A 15,352-nucleotide genomic window follows, 5' to 3' on the forward strand; every position below is an offset into this window, starting at 1 on the left:
ACCATCTCTGTAGCTTAGTCTCTCTGGGACTGTGGATTGTAGCATGATTATCATTTATTTAACAGCTAATATCCACTTATAGGTGAGTAAATACTATGTTTGTCTTTCTGAAATGGTTTACAGGAGATATAGCATTTACTTTGGGCTGCCAACCATGGAGACTTATTATTAATCTTAAATATTCAACATGAGCTTTGTCCCACTAACACTTTACCTTAATTTAACTTGTATCTATTCTTTTACATTTTGTTTTGGAGATTTTTAGTTTTCTTTCATTTGTATGTCCTACTTTCCTGTTTCCTCTGAGTCTGGCTGGCTGGCTGGCTCTTGGTAACTCTCTATTGTCTTCTCTTCTTTCTTCTTTTCCTTTCTCTCTCAAGTTTAAATTCCTCCTACGTACCTTGGAATTTCAACCTATACCTTCTCCCTCACTACTGACTGTTCAGCTTGGTTTTTAGACCAATCAGGTCCCATAGGCAGGCGAGGTAAAACAGCCACACATCTTCACCTAATTAAACAAATGCAACCCACCTTTACGTAGTTAAATAAATAGTCTACGACATAAACAAACAGACACACTTTTACATAGTTAAACAAATATTTTACAACAGGTTACTTTAAACAAGATGATTTTTAAGTTCCATTCATTTGCCTGCAAATTTCATGATGTCATTTTATAACCAATGATACTACTCCATTTTGTAAATTTATTATATTTTCTTTAAGCATGCTACACTCGGAGGCCAGCTAAGTCATGTATAGTTTCTGGTTATTATGAATACAGCCACTATAACCACAGTAGATGAAGTGTCTTTGTGGTAGAATGGAATATCCTTTGGATATATGTCCAAGAACGGTATAACTGTGTCTTGAGGTCTGTTACCAGGTTTCTCGGGAATTGCAACACTGATTCCCACAGTGGCTACCAGTTTGCATTCCCAGCAGCAATAGAGGAGTGCTTCTTTTGCTGCACATCCTTACCATCATGAGCTGTCACTGGTGTTAATGTCCTTAGCCATTCTAAGAATAAGATGGAATCCCAAAGTGGTTTTGATTAATATTTCAAAGCAGGCAAAGGAAGTTGAACATTTTAAAAGTGTTTTTTTTAGCCATTTGAATCTCCTCTACTGAGAATTCTCTGATTAGATCGATACCTCATTTTTAAATTAGAGTGTTTGGTTTATCATGTCTAGTTTCTTGAGATATTTATATATTTTGAATATTGGCACTCTATCAGATGTAGAGTTGGTGAAAATCATTTCCCATTCTGTAGGCTGCCATTTTCTCCTATTGCCAGTGTCCTTTACCTTGCAGAAGCTTTTCAGATTCATGAGGTCAAATTTATTAATTGTTGATCTTAGTACTTGCACTGTCCATGTTCTGTTCAGGAAGTTGTCCCTTTATCAATGAGTTTGATGCTATTCCCCATTTTCTTTTTTTTTTTTTTTTTTTTTTTTTGTTGTTGTTTTTGGTTTTTCGAGACAGGGTTTCTCTGTGGTTTTGGAGCCTGTCCTGAAACTAGCTCCTGTAGACCAGGCTGGTCTCGAACTCACAGAGATCCGCCTGCCTCTGCCTCCCAAGTGCTGGGATTAAAGGCGTGCGCCACCACCGCCCGGCCCCATTTTCTATTATAGAATATTCATTGTACCTGATTTATGCTGAAGTCTTTGATCCACATGGACTTGAGTTTTATTGCCAGTTGTTATGGAATATGCAAGCAGGATTTGCTGAAGGAGGTAGAGGCAGGAAAATATCTGACATGTTCAAACTGAAGTCTTAGCATTCTACAATAAATAAAAGAATATGCAAATAAATCAGCAAAGGCATACAAGCAGCGCTCATGTCAAATTTGGAAAAAGTTTTCTATTGCCACAGCATGGTAAAAACAGACTGGAACTAGACTTGATATTGCTGAGGAGAACAAATGGGCAAACAATGGGAAAGCACATTTCTAGAAATAGGAATACACCTACTTTCCATAGCACTGAACCTTTTGAGTAGGTCGTAAAGATGACAACAATGGAGGAGAATGCATAAGAGATAACGAATATGCACACCAGGGTAAGGATAGTTTGGGCAGCTCTGTCCTCAGGCGAGACTTTCAGACAGCATTGAGTACTGTGGATGTGCTGGACTTGTCTCTTATGTCTGTAGAGGACACTCACCATGAAGACACTTAAGCAGGCCATGAGACACAGACACAGGCCATCAGTGAAGCACAGTAAGGACATATACAGGGCCGTTACCACATTACCAGAGGCAAACCATGAGCAGTACCCGTAACTCAGCCTGCTAGTCACATTTTTGTTGGAAATGGGGCCTGATACTCTTGCTGGAGTCAAGATGTTCAGAACCAGGTGCACAGGCCAACTGAGTGAGCAGGAGGGACCGATGTACTTGGTGGCTCTGTGTTTAAGCTTCATCCACCTGGAGTTGCTGGAGCTGATTGTGATCGCTTGGAAGCAACTCAGTAGGCACATGACATACAGGGACACCCCTCTTGCTATTCGGTAAATGTAGACTATCAATTTACATCCAACATCATTGAGGAAATCCTTAAATCTGAAATCTGACATTGCCTGTGGAATGCCTCTTGAGATGATAGACAAGCAATTGGCTAAAGTCAAGTGCTCTATAATCAGGTCTTTGGGCATTAAATGCTTTCCATTGAATATAAAAATCAGATAATAAAATATTATTGAAGAATTTCCAAGCACTCCCACTGTGATCTGGGAAAAGAGGAAAATTCCCATTGCCAAGTTGTCAGAAGCCATTTTCTTTCCTATATAAGATAAAATTTATTATGATCAGTGGACCCTGGAAATACATTATGGGTGTGCATTATTTCAAGATGTTAGCTAAAATAATATATTTATCGCTTTACTCTATTTATACAGTTCCCTCATTGAAGAACTATGTCTAAAACTTCATTTTTATTGAAATAAATATTCTGCATTATTTAAATGGAAAGTTTTTGGTATGTTTACAGAAGATTAATATTTTCTCTGGACGAGGAACTACATGACCTTCAAAACAGAAATCAAGAGATAAGAAGCAGAAATACCTATGATTTTGAAGCTCACCTGATCTACGAAGCAAATTCCTGGAAAGATATGCTACACAAAGTGAAACCCTGTCTCAAAAGAAACTGCCCCTGAAAGATTAATATTTTCATTGCTTTTGACTATGCATTGGTTTTGAGTCAATTTTCAAAGAAAAAAATTTTAAGGGCTGGAGAGATGGCTCAGAGGTTAAGAGCTCTGCCTGCTCTACCAAAGGTCCTGAGTTCAATTTCCAGGAACCACATGGTGGCTCACAACCATCTCTAATGGGGTCTGGTGCCCTCTTCTGGCCTGCAGGCATACACACAGACAGAATATTGTATACATAATAAATATTAAAAAAAATTTACGCATGCCATTATTTCTGAAAATCACATGACCAAAATTCAAAATTCATCAAGAAAAACAACCAAACATAAGTGAAAATCATATTTAGAATGAGTGGTTAAATATTCAGAACACAAAGAATATTTTATTTGAAGATATATTTTAGTCTTAATTGTGTGTTGCTGGAGGTGATTACATGTGAGTGTGAGGGCCAGCAGGGACCAGAGGCATGAATCTCCTAGAGCTGCATTTGTAGATGGTTGTGAGTCACCTGTAGGAAGTTAGGAACGGCACTCAAAGAGCTCTATGTACTCTGAAACAATCACTTATCTTTCTATCCTAAAAATAAGAGTTAAAACTATGTTGTTTTTTTTTAAAAAAAAAACACCTAAAATATAAAACAAATAAGAGATGGGTTCCAGACCTGAATGAACTTCCTGTAAACAATTCAGAAATGTCCAAAATCAGAGCAATATGAGGCCCAGCACCAGCACTAATTAAGGGAATACAATGAGGTGATGCAAATCAAAGTTGCGGTGAACTATCATCAGAGACAGTATAAGCGGGTATTAACCAAACAAATTAAAACAAATAAAAGCAGGAGTCAAAGTTGCTGAGCATGTGGTCAAATAAGAGCCAAGGGTCTACTCTATAGGAAAGTAGAATGTTGTAGAAGCTCTACAAATTAGTATTGTTTTTCTTCAACAAAATTTCTAAATCATTACCAAGTTCCAATTGGAGTGTTACTGCATCTCCCACGTGTTGGACCAACAACTCTTGTTATTAATAAAGACCAATGTGGTACAAGGATGAGGGAACCTGAGAGGATAAAAACAACACAGGGAATGGCCAGTGTTGAGGAAGAAGAATAAATGAGGGGTCTGACATCCCCTGTCACTGCCTTGCAGAGGCTCAGCAGTTCTCATGAAGAATCTCAGGAAGACACAGTCACTTTTTTTCTTGAATGCTTGCTGTGACTCTGTGTTCAGACAGTATGATTCCGAATGACTTTGTGTAAAATGGACATCCACCTGCATAAGTATGGCAATATCTCTATATCACCTTGGAGTGCACAAAAATTAATGTTAAATTATTCAAAAGCTAAATGTTAAAACTCTCAGAGGAAAATACTAGTAATACAACTCTTAGAGGCAACAGGTTCAATAACACAGGGAATGCACCAAAAATGAATGAGCGGATCGGCATGAAATTAATAACTTTCTGCACATTAAGGGAAACCACCAGCTTTTTAGATTTTCCACCTGGCTTTATTCTGCCCTGACATTGGCCAAAGCAGATTCTCCTTTAACATATGATAATAAAACATATTCACAACATACAGAGGGGAAATCCCACATCAGTACAGAGCATAGAGATGACAGTCAATTAAGATTTCTTAGACTCATAGGTTAGTGATATAAAGTTTAGGTTTCCATTCATAAATTTGCATTTTTGTATATTGAAGGGTTAGCAGTATATTAGGTAAGTGTATAATAAGATAGAATTTGTTGCTGTTATTTTGTTTAGAATTCACTTATTCACAGAATTCCCTGACATAGGGCAGATATATGACAGCTTCTGAAACTCTAGACAGTGACAAGACAATAGGAATAGAGAAAGTCAAACATACTTGTGTGTATTTTCTAGATGAGAACAGGCTTAACTCTTCACAGGACAAGAGCACTGTCTTCTTGTAGGTAACACATGAGCTGAAATCATAAAGCAACAGCTTGAAGGTATATTTAGTGAAACAACTGTCATGTTTTAGAATTGCTGAAGTACCAAGATCATACTCCTATTTATTTATTTCTTACTTGCAATTCATTAAATTTTTAACTCTTAATCTTCAAGCATCCATAAAATTCATCTTTCCTAGAAGAATAATCACCCTATAATTCTATCATTGATAAAATTTTAATTAATACTATAAATATTTTCTTTTACCCATTCCTATTATCTATTTATTCAGACACAAAAATAGAATACATTTCCCAGAAGTGTATAAATTGGTGGATAGGAGGAATGAAAAGAATATAAGTACTTCAAGCCATTAGGATGAGATGGGGATATAGCTCTGGCTTGTCCAGATGGGGAAAGGTCCTGGGAATGATTCCCAGTATCATCAGTAAAGAAAAAGATGAATCCAAATAGATCCTCCTTTTACAAACTAAAAATGAGGAAGAGATGTGAGAGAGGGTGAGGAAGATGAGATGGAGATTGGGCCAGAGAGAGATAGAGACAGAGGCTGACTAAGTGAAGCTAGAAAAATAAAAAGGAGATGATATCACTAAGAGATATCTTACTAAGATATTTCTACTGTTAGAGATTTAGTAGCAGCTTATGGGAGGAGCAGGGTTCACATAGCTTAAGGAAGGCTGGAGACAGCTGACTCTACCCTGAGTTGGAAAATAGCCACAATTTCATCCAAAAACCCATAAAATTCCCTGCCTCTAAACCTAACTGTTGCTTGAATTTTCTTTCTTTTCGTTCATTCTTTTCTTTCTTTCCTCCTTCTTTCCTTTCTTCTTTCCTTTCTTCCTTTTCCCCCTCCTTCCCTCCTTCCTTTCAGCAGAGCTGTTGAAAGAAATTATTAATACAGATTTTTAAAGTACAACTACAATTAAGAGAGGCACTTAGGAAGAAAATAAGGTGTATCCAATAGCACAACCATGGCTTCTCCAAGGAGTGTTTTCTAATGTCTTTAGTTATTCCTACTCTTATTCTCTGACCACTCACCTTAGTGCTGAGTGATACCATGATGGTAGGTGTTGCCATGAAAAGTGAGACTCTGCCTTAACTGTGGTGGGACACTTTCCCTGATTTAAAGGTTTGGGATCTCTTAGTATTATATCCCAGTAGACTCGTTATTTTTAACTCAGTTCTAGACCCATGATGACAGCATCTCCACAAGGGTCTGAAGTAACTTTTAAACACCTTGGTCCTGAGTTCCTGTCACAAAACAAAACAAAATAAGCAACTCCAAGACAGCAATTAAGAATTAGAATGGGGCCGGGCGGTGGTGGCGCACGCCTTTAATCCCAGCACTTGGGAGGCAAAGGCAGGCGGATCTCTGTGAGTTTGAGGCCAGCCTGGTCTACAAGAGCTAGTTCCAGGACAGGAACCTAAAGCTACGGAGAAACCCTGTCTCGAAAATAAAATAAAAAAAAAAAAAAGAATTAGAATTGGAACTTTTTCTGTCACTCTTTTGGGCACAAAGCACAGAGGCATACAGAAGGAACAGGGTTCCAGTGCTATTAAAGTAGAGGCACATTGCACACATATAAAATAAAATGAAATAAAATTAACAAAATAAAATAATTTGAAAGGTAGATACAGTAGCAGAGAAATCTGTCCTATCAGCTCCTAAAAAGTATGGAAAAGGCAGACAAGAAGACCTCTAGGAACTTCAAGACCATCTGCCATGTGTTCAAATCATATACCAAGAGAGTGTGTCTCAAATAAGGTACAAGGTAAGGCCCAACAGCCCTACAAAGAGGCACCCGCTAACACATAACACACACACACACACACAAATATAAGACATAGAGAAACACAGAAGCTTCAACATTTATTTACTAATGAGAATTAAGATAACAGCCAATATTTAGGCATTTGGTAAACTTCAGAGAATGAACTGTAAAATTCTTCATTGTCTTTCCACGCACATGCTAGTGGGATGGGAAAACAGATGGAAGGAACAATCCAGAAGTTAAGTGACAAATCTTCACTGCCCAAGATTAGCTGTCCTGGAACTTGTTCTCTAAACCAGGCTGGCCTCAAACTCACAGACCCACTAGCCTCTACCTGCTTGGTACTGGGATTAAATGTGTGCCCTACCACACCTGGATCTAAGTATTTTTTTTTTGTTGTTGTTTATTTCTTTACACAAGTTGGAAGCTAATCTGGGTGGAATCTTGCCCTGAGATCACAATTCCTTTTATTCCATTTCTTAATTAGTACATCTCCTTGAACACAAGATTTAGCTCTATTCAACTTCCTGGAGCTCCTTTTCTCCTTAAAAGTAACGTTTTTAATTTACCCTGTTCAGCTTGCTCCTTTTCATTATAACCCTTTGTTATAGTTACCAGAGTCTATATTAGGCTATTTTGAGATTTCTCTGCCAACAGATTGAATCCAAAACCCTTCCCTTTAGCATCAGGTAGAATCTTTGGACATGGGCAATAAGCAGCCACTATCTTCACCAAAATATCACAAGGATGATTTTGGACAACATGGTACAAGTCTTCTCCTCTGTTAGACTTCTCTTCCTGAGGTTGCCGCCCATAATTCATCAAATCGCACTCAGCACCACTGTCCTCCACACTCCTAATAGTACAGTCCTCTAAGCAGCGCTTAAAACATTCAACTGCTTTTCTAACCCACCGTCCCAAAGACCATATTATTCCAAGCAAACACATGGCTGGCCCTATCATAGCAAAAGCTCAGTTCCTGGTATCAACCCCTGTCTTGGTTAGGGGTTCTCTTGCTATGAAGAGGCACTGTGACTCTTATAAAGAAAACATTATCTGTGGTGCTTCAGTTTCAGAGGTTCCATCTGTTATCATCATGGCAGGGAGCATGCTGGTGTGCAAGCAGACTTGGTGCTGGAGCTGAGAGTGCTACATCTTGCAGGCACCAGGAAGTCAACTAACACACTAGGCAGTATCCTGTGCATAGGAAATCTCAAAGGGTGCCCACAGTGGCACACTTCCTCCAACAAGGCCATAGTCACTCCAACAAAGCCACCTCTCCTAATAGTACCACTCCCTATGAGATTATGGGGTCCAATCATATTTAAACTACCACACCCACTATGACTGGTTTTCTACAAGCACTCTATTTGTTAGGTTGAATTGGGTGACCTGAAATTAATATGTTGAGTTTTTAATCACAAAGACTGTGGTCTGATTTCAAAAAAAGTCCTCGACCTCAGCACAAAAGACAGAACCCTAAATGTCACAATCCCAAAAAAGGCTGGAAGTGCAGAGATCAAAAATTCTAAAGTCTAAAGTCCTCTAAAATCACAACACTGAAAAGTCTGAGTGTTGAGATCTCTATGAGAACAGAAGAATATCATCAGAAGTCATTTGTGTAGATACCTTTTCTCTTAACCAGTGGTGTTTGGTTTTCCCTTAGGTCTCTGGCCACATAGTCTTTGGCCCTTGCTTACTCAAGCAGTGTCAGGCATGGGCTCCTTCTCAAGGCTTGTTGCCTTATGTCAAGTCAGGTATGCATTGGCTACTTCAGCAATTTTGTGCCACAGTCATCCTAGCATATTTTTGAGGCAGAACAGATTAAAGGTCAAAGGTTTTGTGATTTCATTGGTCTCCACATTCCTCTTTTTGTGTCCTGCAGAGTACTGTCCTGTACCAAAGAGACTGGGATGTAGGGGTGAAGGCTCCATGCAGGTACCAGCTTTCCTTCTCCATGTTCAATGATATGTGTGAGTATTGTCCTCAGCACTGGGGCCTCATAGTAAATTTACAGAGAATAACTCCCTGTGTCAGCAACAGACCAGGTAGTTGGGGGATTTCCATGGGACCCCCTTGAAAAACAACTTATAAATGCAACCCAGTCCTGCCACCATAAGCCATACCTCGTGGCAGGAGATGACCAGTTGAGACTCTGGATCGCCCATTACTAGGAGCCCTCAAAGGACTGCCTTCCTAAATTCCAGTATGTTTCTACTGAACTAGCTTTTCCACCACCCACAAATGTCCAGCAATTCCAGAAGTCTCTCTTTGCACTCTTTCCCTGAACCCCATCTTCCTCCCCATCTGATTCCCTCACTCTTGTTCCCACCTACCCAACCTACCTGTAAAGCCTAGTATATTTCTCCATCCCAGGGAAATCCATGAGTCATTCCTAGAGTCCTCCTCTTTTCCTAACATCTCTATGTGTATGAATTATAGCTTTGTTATTATTTACTTAATGTCTAATATCTACTTATAAGGGAATAAACACCATATTTATCATTTTGGGTCTGGATTACTTCATTCGTGATTTTTTTCTAGCTTCATCCATTTTCTTGCAAATTTCTTGATGCCATTTTTATTGTTTTTACTGAGCTATGTATTTTTTCTCTGCTCCCCTCCCTTCCTCCCCTGTCTCTTTCTACCATCTCCCATGATCCCCACATTCCCAATTTACTCAGGAGATCTTGTCTTTTTCTACTTCCCATATAGATTAGATCCATGAATGCCTCTCTTAGGGTCCTCATTGCAGTCTAGGTTCTCTGAAGTTGTGAATTATAGGCTGGTTTTTCTTTGCTTTATATCAAAAAGCCATGTATAAGTGAGTACATATTAAATTTGTTTTAGGGGTCTGGGTTACTTCACGCAATATGGTATTTTCTAGATCCATCCATTTGCCTGCAAATTTCAAGTTGTCATTATTTTTTTCTGCTGTGTAGTACTTCATTAAAAACCTACCTCAAGACCCAGCAATACCACTTTGGGGTATATACCCAAAGGATGCTCAATCATACCACAAGCACATGTGCTCAACTATGTTCATAGCAACATTATTTGTAATAGCCAGAACCTGCAAACAACCCAAATGCCCCTTGGCTGAAGAATGGATAAAGGGTGTAGAAGGAGCTGTGGGCAGGTCTGCTTTTCGTCCTGCCTGGCTCCCGCACAACTAGCTTTACACCCGAATTGTAATGAATTGTAATGAATACAAATTGTATTCATTTAAACACTGCCTGGCCCGTTAGTTCTAGCCTCTTATTGGCTAACTCTCACATCTTGATTAACCCATTTCTAATAATCTGTGTACCACCACAAAGTGGTGGCTTACCAGGAAGATTCTAACCACCGTCATCTTGGGTAGGAGAAGCATGGCATCTGACTCACTTCCCTCCTTCCCAACATTCTGTTCTGTCTTTCCTGCCTACCCATGTTCTGACCTATCAGGCCAAGCAGTTTTCTTTATTAATTAATCAATGAAAGCAACAGATAGAAGACACTCCTACATCAAAAGGAAATGTGATATTTGCACAATTGATGTCATTTTTAAACAGCTTAGTAATATACCACTATGTAAATATAACACATTTTCTGCACCCACTCTTCTGTTGAAGGAGAACTAGGTTGTTTCCAGTTTCTGGTTACTATAAATGAAGTCACAATGAGCATAGCAAGTGTTCTTGTTGTCAGATGAATAATCCTGCGAGTCTATGCCCAAGAGTAGCATACCTGGTGGGGCCAGGTGTGCCTGGATACTAACACATGGATCTCCAAGTAGATAGATTCCCAACTTTCCAGAAGGCTTCTCTTACAATCTTCCACAGTCCCCAAATTCTTTCTAATCCTCTCCTACTCCCTACTCACCTAATTTTATTTTCCTTCTCCTTTTTAAGAACAAAAGCAAATGGGGAAATATCATCAAAATAATATAGAGTATAATCTGTGTTAGATTATATTCTAACTATTCCTGATATAAAACCTGCCCTTGAGTGTGGTTAATATACAGCATCACTCCACTGAAGAAAACTGGTGTATTTTTCTCTTAGTAGGTTTCAGTTGTAAATAACTTCTTGTTTAGGGGTAGAAATTTAACAAATTTTCATCATAGGTAAAATGAAACTGTAAGAAGAAAGCAATGAATAAATTGATAAAAGAAAGTATGGATACATAAAGAGAAGAATTCCAACTTAAATAAGTGAGGAAATTTTTACAAGAACAGGTGGACAACAGGCTAGTCTGTATCCAGCAGTAAACAATCTCCAATTCTTGCTAAAGAATTCTCAAGTCTCAAGTCTCAACACAATACAGTCAAGTCCTCCTACTCATGTAAGTCTTAAGTGTATAATTATCCATGTTGTGACATGAAAACAATTCTCATCCGCATACTGTGTGATGACTCAATAGCAAGTGCCAAGCTGAAAGGCTGAGTCTGTTTGTTGAGATGAACTCTGGGCCCTGATGTATACGTTTATTATTCCCAGGTCTCCTGTCCTACGACAGGAGTGATTTTCAGCTCAACTTCAATCCACACCATCATCTACATAGGGAGCTGAGAAAACTTTTAAACGACTTTCCACCAATTGCATGTCAGTATAAAGGTGTCCACATTCCCAGAACAAATCCACTGAAGCAATTAGGAGTAATTTGGAAGAAAGAATCACTGTGAGGCTTTAGTGTCACAAGGAAAAGTGCAGAAGGCACAAGGGGCCAATGCTAAGACTGGGAAGTTAGGTGAATGGCCTTGATGAATATTGGACAAGTTGAGAGGTTTCTTTTCCAATGCCCAGACATCTTTGAAAAGTTTTAAACTCTGAGGAAATGAATTAATAGGCATGAAAAAAGGGACTCTGTAGGTAAACTTTGTCTCCCTTCTTTAAACTACATTTTCTAAAAGACAGATTTTTACTGTGATATTGTCACACATTTTTTCCAATTATACTGTACTCCTTTCCATGTTTATAAAATAATTTATATGGATAGTTAAATGTGTACTGTAGCCTCTTATTTAGAGTTGCTTTGCTCTGAACGTCCTTATAAGTGGAATGAGTGCACACATGCATATGTTTGAAATACAAACTTCAGAATAGATTATGGTTACTGGAGTAATTTTTATTAATTCCTTGAGAATATCATATATACATACAATACACTTTGATCATGTTCACCTTACTTTTACTCCTAAGTCCTCTGTATTTACCTCTACATTCCAACCTCTCCCAATTTCATGTTCTCCATGTTTTATATATAACCCACGAAATCCAATTTCTGCTCCCCATATACACATAGGTGTATGAGGCCATCCACTGAAGCTTGCTTGATCTACTAGGGGCCACACCCTTAAGGAAAACTACTTCTCCCAGCCCAGAAGCCATGACCTGTCATAGTTCCTCAGTCAGGCTGGGCTCTCAGGAATGCCTTCCTATGGTAGAATGTTACATAACCTGGCCCTGTACAGGTAACCAAGCTGTTGTGAGCTCATGAGTGCAGTGGTCCAGTCAGAGACAACACATACTGTGTTTCTCTGATGCTCCTGACATCTGGCTCTTGCAGTCTTCCCATCCCTTTATCCATAATGTCACCTGAACCTTGCAGTGAGGATGATACAGATGTCGCCTCTGTGACAGATCATTAGGGTCACTTATTCTTTGCACTTTGCAATAACCTCCTGCACAGTACAGAAGAAACTCCTCTGATTAATTCTGAATGGTGAATTCATCTAGGGATATAGATCTATGGATTTAGAGGTCAGTTTGACACTATGTCCACTTAGAAAACCAATAGCAGTAACTTCATCCATGGGGCTCGTCAGTTCTTGGCCAGATTTGCAGCATCAGGCATGCATTTCTTCTTGAGAAGCAAGCCCTAGATCTAACCAGAAATTGGTAGATTACCCTGTCCTCCCATTATACCTATAGGTACATCTTACTATGCCAACCAAGGATTAATTCTAAATTCTCTGTTGGGTTTTTAACGTCAGTTGTTGTAATATATGAATTTATATCTTAGTGGTTAAGCATGCATTTTAAAGTTGGGTAACATTTGCAATTTTGACCATTCAAAATGTGGACTTTATTAAATGAGCACTATAATTAAAGTCTTATTTTGGGGGTATCAACTTGACAATATGGACTTGTGAGTTTACTTCCCTCATATCATTTCATTAAATGTAAGGATGCAATTGTTTTCCAGGGAACATGAACAAAAGGATTACAGTATTTATAAAATTATCCTTTGACAAAAAAAAATTACAAAAGCCAGAAATAGCCCAAATCAAAGTTCTGAAGAAAATCAATGATCTCCACTCATCAGAAACAAGATGACAGCTTTCGGCCACAGTAGCCATCTTTCAATAACTCGCAAAAATGACAAACACAAAGGGAAAGAGGAGGGGCACTCGCTATATGTTCTCTAGGCCCTTTAGGAAACATGCAGTTGTTCCTTTGGCCACGTACATGCGAATCTACAAGAAGGGCGATATTGTAGACATCAAGGGAATGGGCATTGTTCAAAAAAGAATGCCCCATAAATGTTATCATGGCAAAACCGGAAGAGGCTACAATGTCACCCAGCATGCTGTAGGCATCATTGTAAACAAGCAAGTTAAGGGCAAGATTCTTGCCAAGAGAATGAATGTGCGGATTGAACACATCAAGCACTCGAAGAGCAGAAACAGCTTCCTGAAGCGGGTGAAGGAGAACGACCAGAAGAAAAAGGAAGCCAAAGAGAAGGGCACACCTGGGTTCAGCTGAAGCGCCAGCCTGTTCCACCCAGAGAAGCACACTTAGTGAGGACTAACGGGAAGGAGCCTGAGCTGCTGGAGCCCATTCCCTATGAATTCATGGCCTGATGTACAAAAAGAAATAAAAGACCTGGACTGTAAAAAAAAAAAAAAAGAAGAAACAAGATGACAAGTTACCGAAACGACAATTCTTCAAAACGATCATCATGTCTATCCCCAAACGTCTCCAAAAAGGGAGTTACCAGTGCAAACATGTCCAAGTTCAAGAACCACACCACAGGCACCCAGTCTTGACAATTCCACAGAAATATTCAAGCATTCTTGAATATCCCTTACTCTAGGCTCACGAAGTATGTTTCTGGTTATAATAATTCCACCAACATCCTACAGGTAAAATATTAAGATCAAGAATGAAATCAAATCCCACACCCAGGTCGCAGGTCTAGCTTCAGGTACAGTTCTGGCTCTAGGTCACAAAAATGATTCATAAAATGATTCCATAAAAACATCAATGTAGAGCCTGTGCACCTATGATGTGCTGTGCCCTCGAGTCTGCAAGGAACCAGTGTCTTTTATGTGATGTTTGCAAAAATTAAGTGTAAGGTTTAGGGAAAAAAAGTTCTATCATGTACCCAATGATAAGAAAGTTTTAAAATAACACATTTTTTTTGTAATATCAGAGCTAGTCAGATAATTAGGCTCTAAGATTCAATTGAATAAATCAAAGTTGGAATTAATTGAGGAGCAGGACATAGATGCTGGGAACCAAACTCTATAACTCTACAAGATTATCAAGCGCTCTTCACTGCTGAGCCATCTTGCCAGTCCTATGAGTTCATGAGTTTTTAATGCCTTCTAGACATGACAGGACTGCTCCACTCATGAACTATGGTTGCCTGAGTAAAACCTGCATGCAAGAGATCAAGCCAGTGAACCTTCCAGAGGGAGGGGAGAACTTAATGTCACTCAGATGGGGAACTACCGACAGTTGATAGGTGCTAGGGAGGAAGAGGCCATTTTCTGTAAGGTCGTGGTCCACGATAGGTTTATCATGCTCCTGTAGGTAATCCCACACCCATGCATATGAGAGCACTAATTGGACTTGGGGGGGGGGGGCGGTAAGGAAAGTTACAGACAGACAGAACATGAGAATGGAAAAGTGGAGAGCAGATCTGGAAGAGTTGAAGGGGTGTGGTGGGTGAATACAATCAAATTTGCAGTGAGGGACCCTGTCTAAAAAACAAAAGAACAAAGTGCCAGAGGAGGACATTCAGCTTCCTGCTATGGCCCCTAAACACACAGAGATATACATGGCTACATACACAACTTATACACACACACACATAGACACATAAACATCATACACAGACAGACACAAAAATAAAACACATACACACACACACACACACACAAAATCAAGAGAAGGACTAACTGGGAAAAGGAGGAAGACCAGGAGAGGGCAGCATAAGAGAAAGAAATGAGGGTTTGGGGGATGTGTTTCCAGTACATTGCACAAGTAAGAAAATGTCTGATTCTTTTAAAAAAAGTATTTCTTTAAAAGAATAGGTTCCTAAATCAATAATTGTATCCACTGGGGAAATTATATTAAAAGAGCAAGAAAGACATTTGGTTTGGGGATATAAAAATGTATAAAGACATTAAAGGGCATTTTAAATGCACATATTTAGTAACTTTATCACAATTATTTTAAAACTATTTAAGATCTACCACTCCTAATCACTATGTTTGGTGAA

At 39.0% G+C, this 15,352-nt stretch overlaps 1 protein-coding gene across 1 annotated transcript; it reads right to left on the minus strand.

Annotated features, from left to right (window-relative positions):
• Positions 1–1,838: 1,838 nt before the first annotated feature.
• Positions 1,839–5,098, minus strand: LOC121449112 (vomeronasal type-1 receptor 4-like). Its single transcript, XM_041653333.1, has 2 exons — positions 5,020–5,098; positions 1,839–2,782 (listed from the first exon to the last, which is right to left on the minus strand). Exon 2 carries the CDS (start codon positions 2,772–2,774, stop codon positions 1,839–1,841), a length of 936 nt encoding a protein of 311 aa, XP_041509267.1. The 5' UTR covers positions 2,775–2,782; positions 5,020–5,098.
• Positions 5,099–15,352: the final 10,254 nt, after the last annotated feature.

Source organism: Microtus oregoni, unplaced genomic scaffold (genome assembly GCF_018167655.1).
Source record: "Microtus oregoni isolate MIOR12 unplaced genomic scaffold, Mior012 000006F_ref0000085, whole genome shotgun sequence".
Taxonomy (NCBI): domain Eukaryota; kingdom Metazoa; phylum Chordata; class Mammalia; order Rodentia; family Cricetidae; genus Microtus; species Microtus oregoni.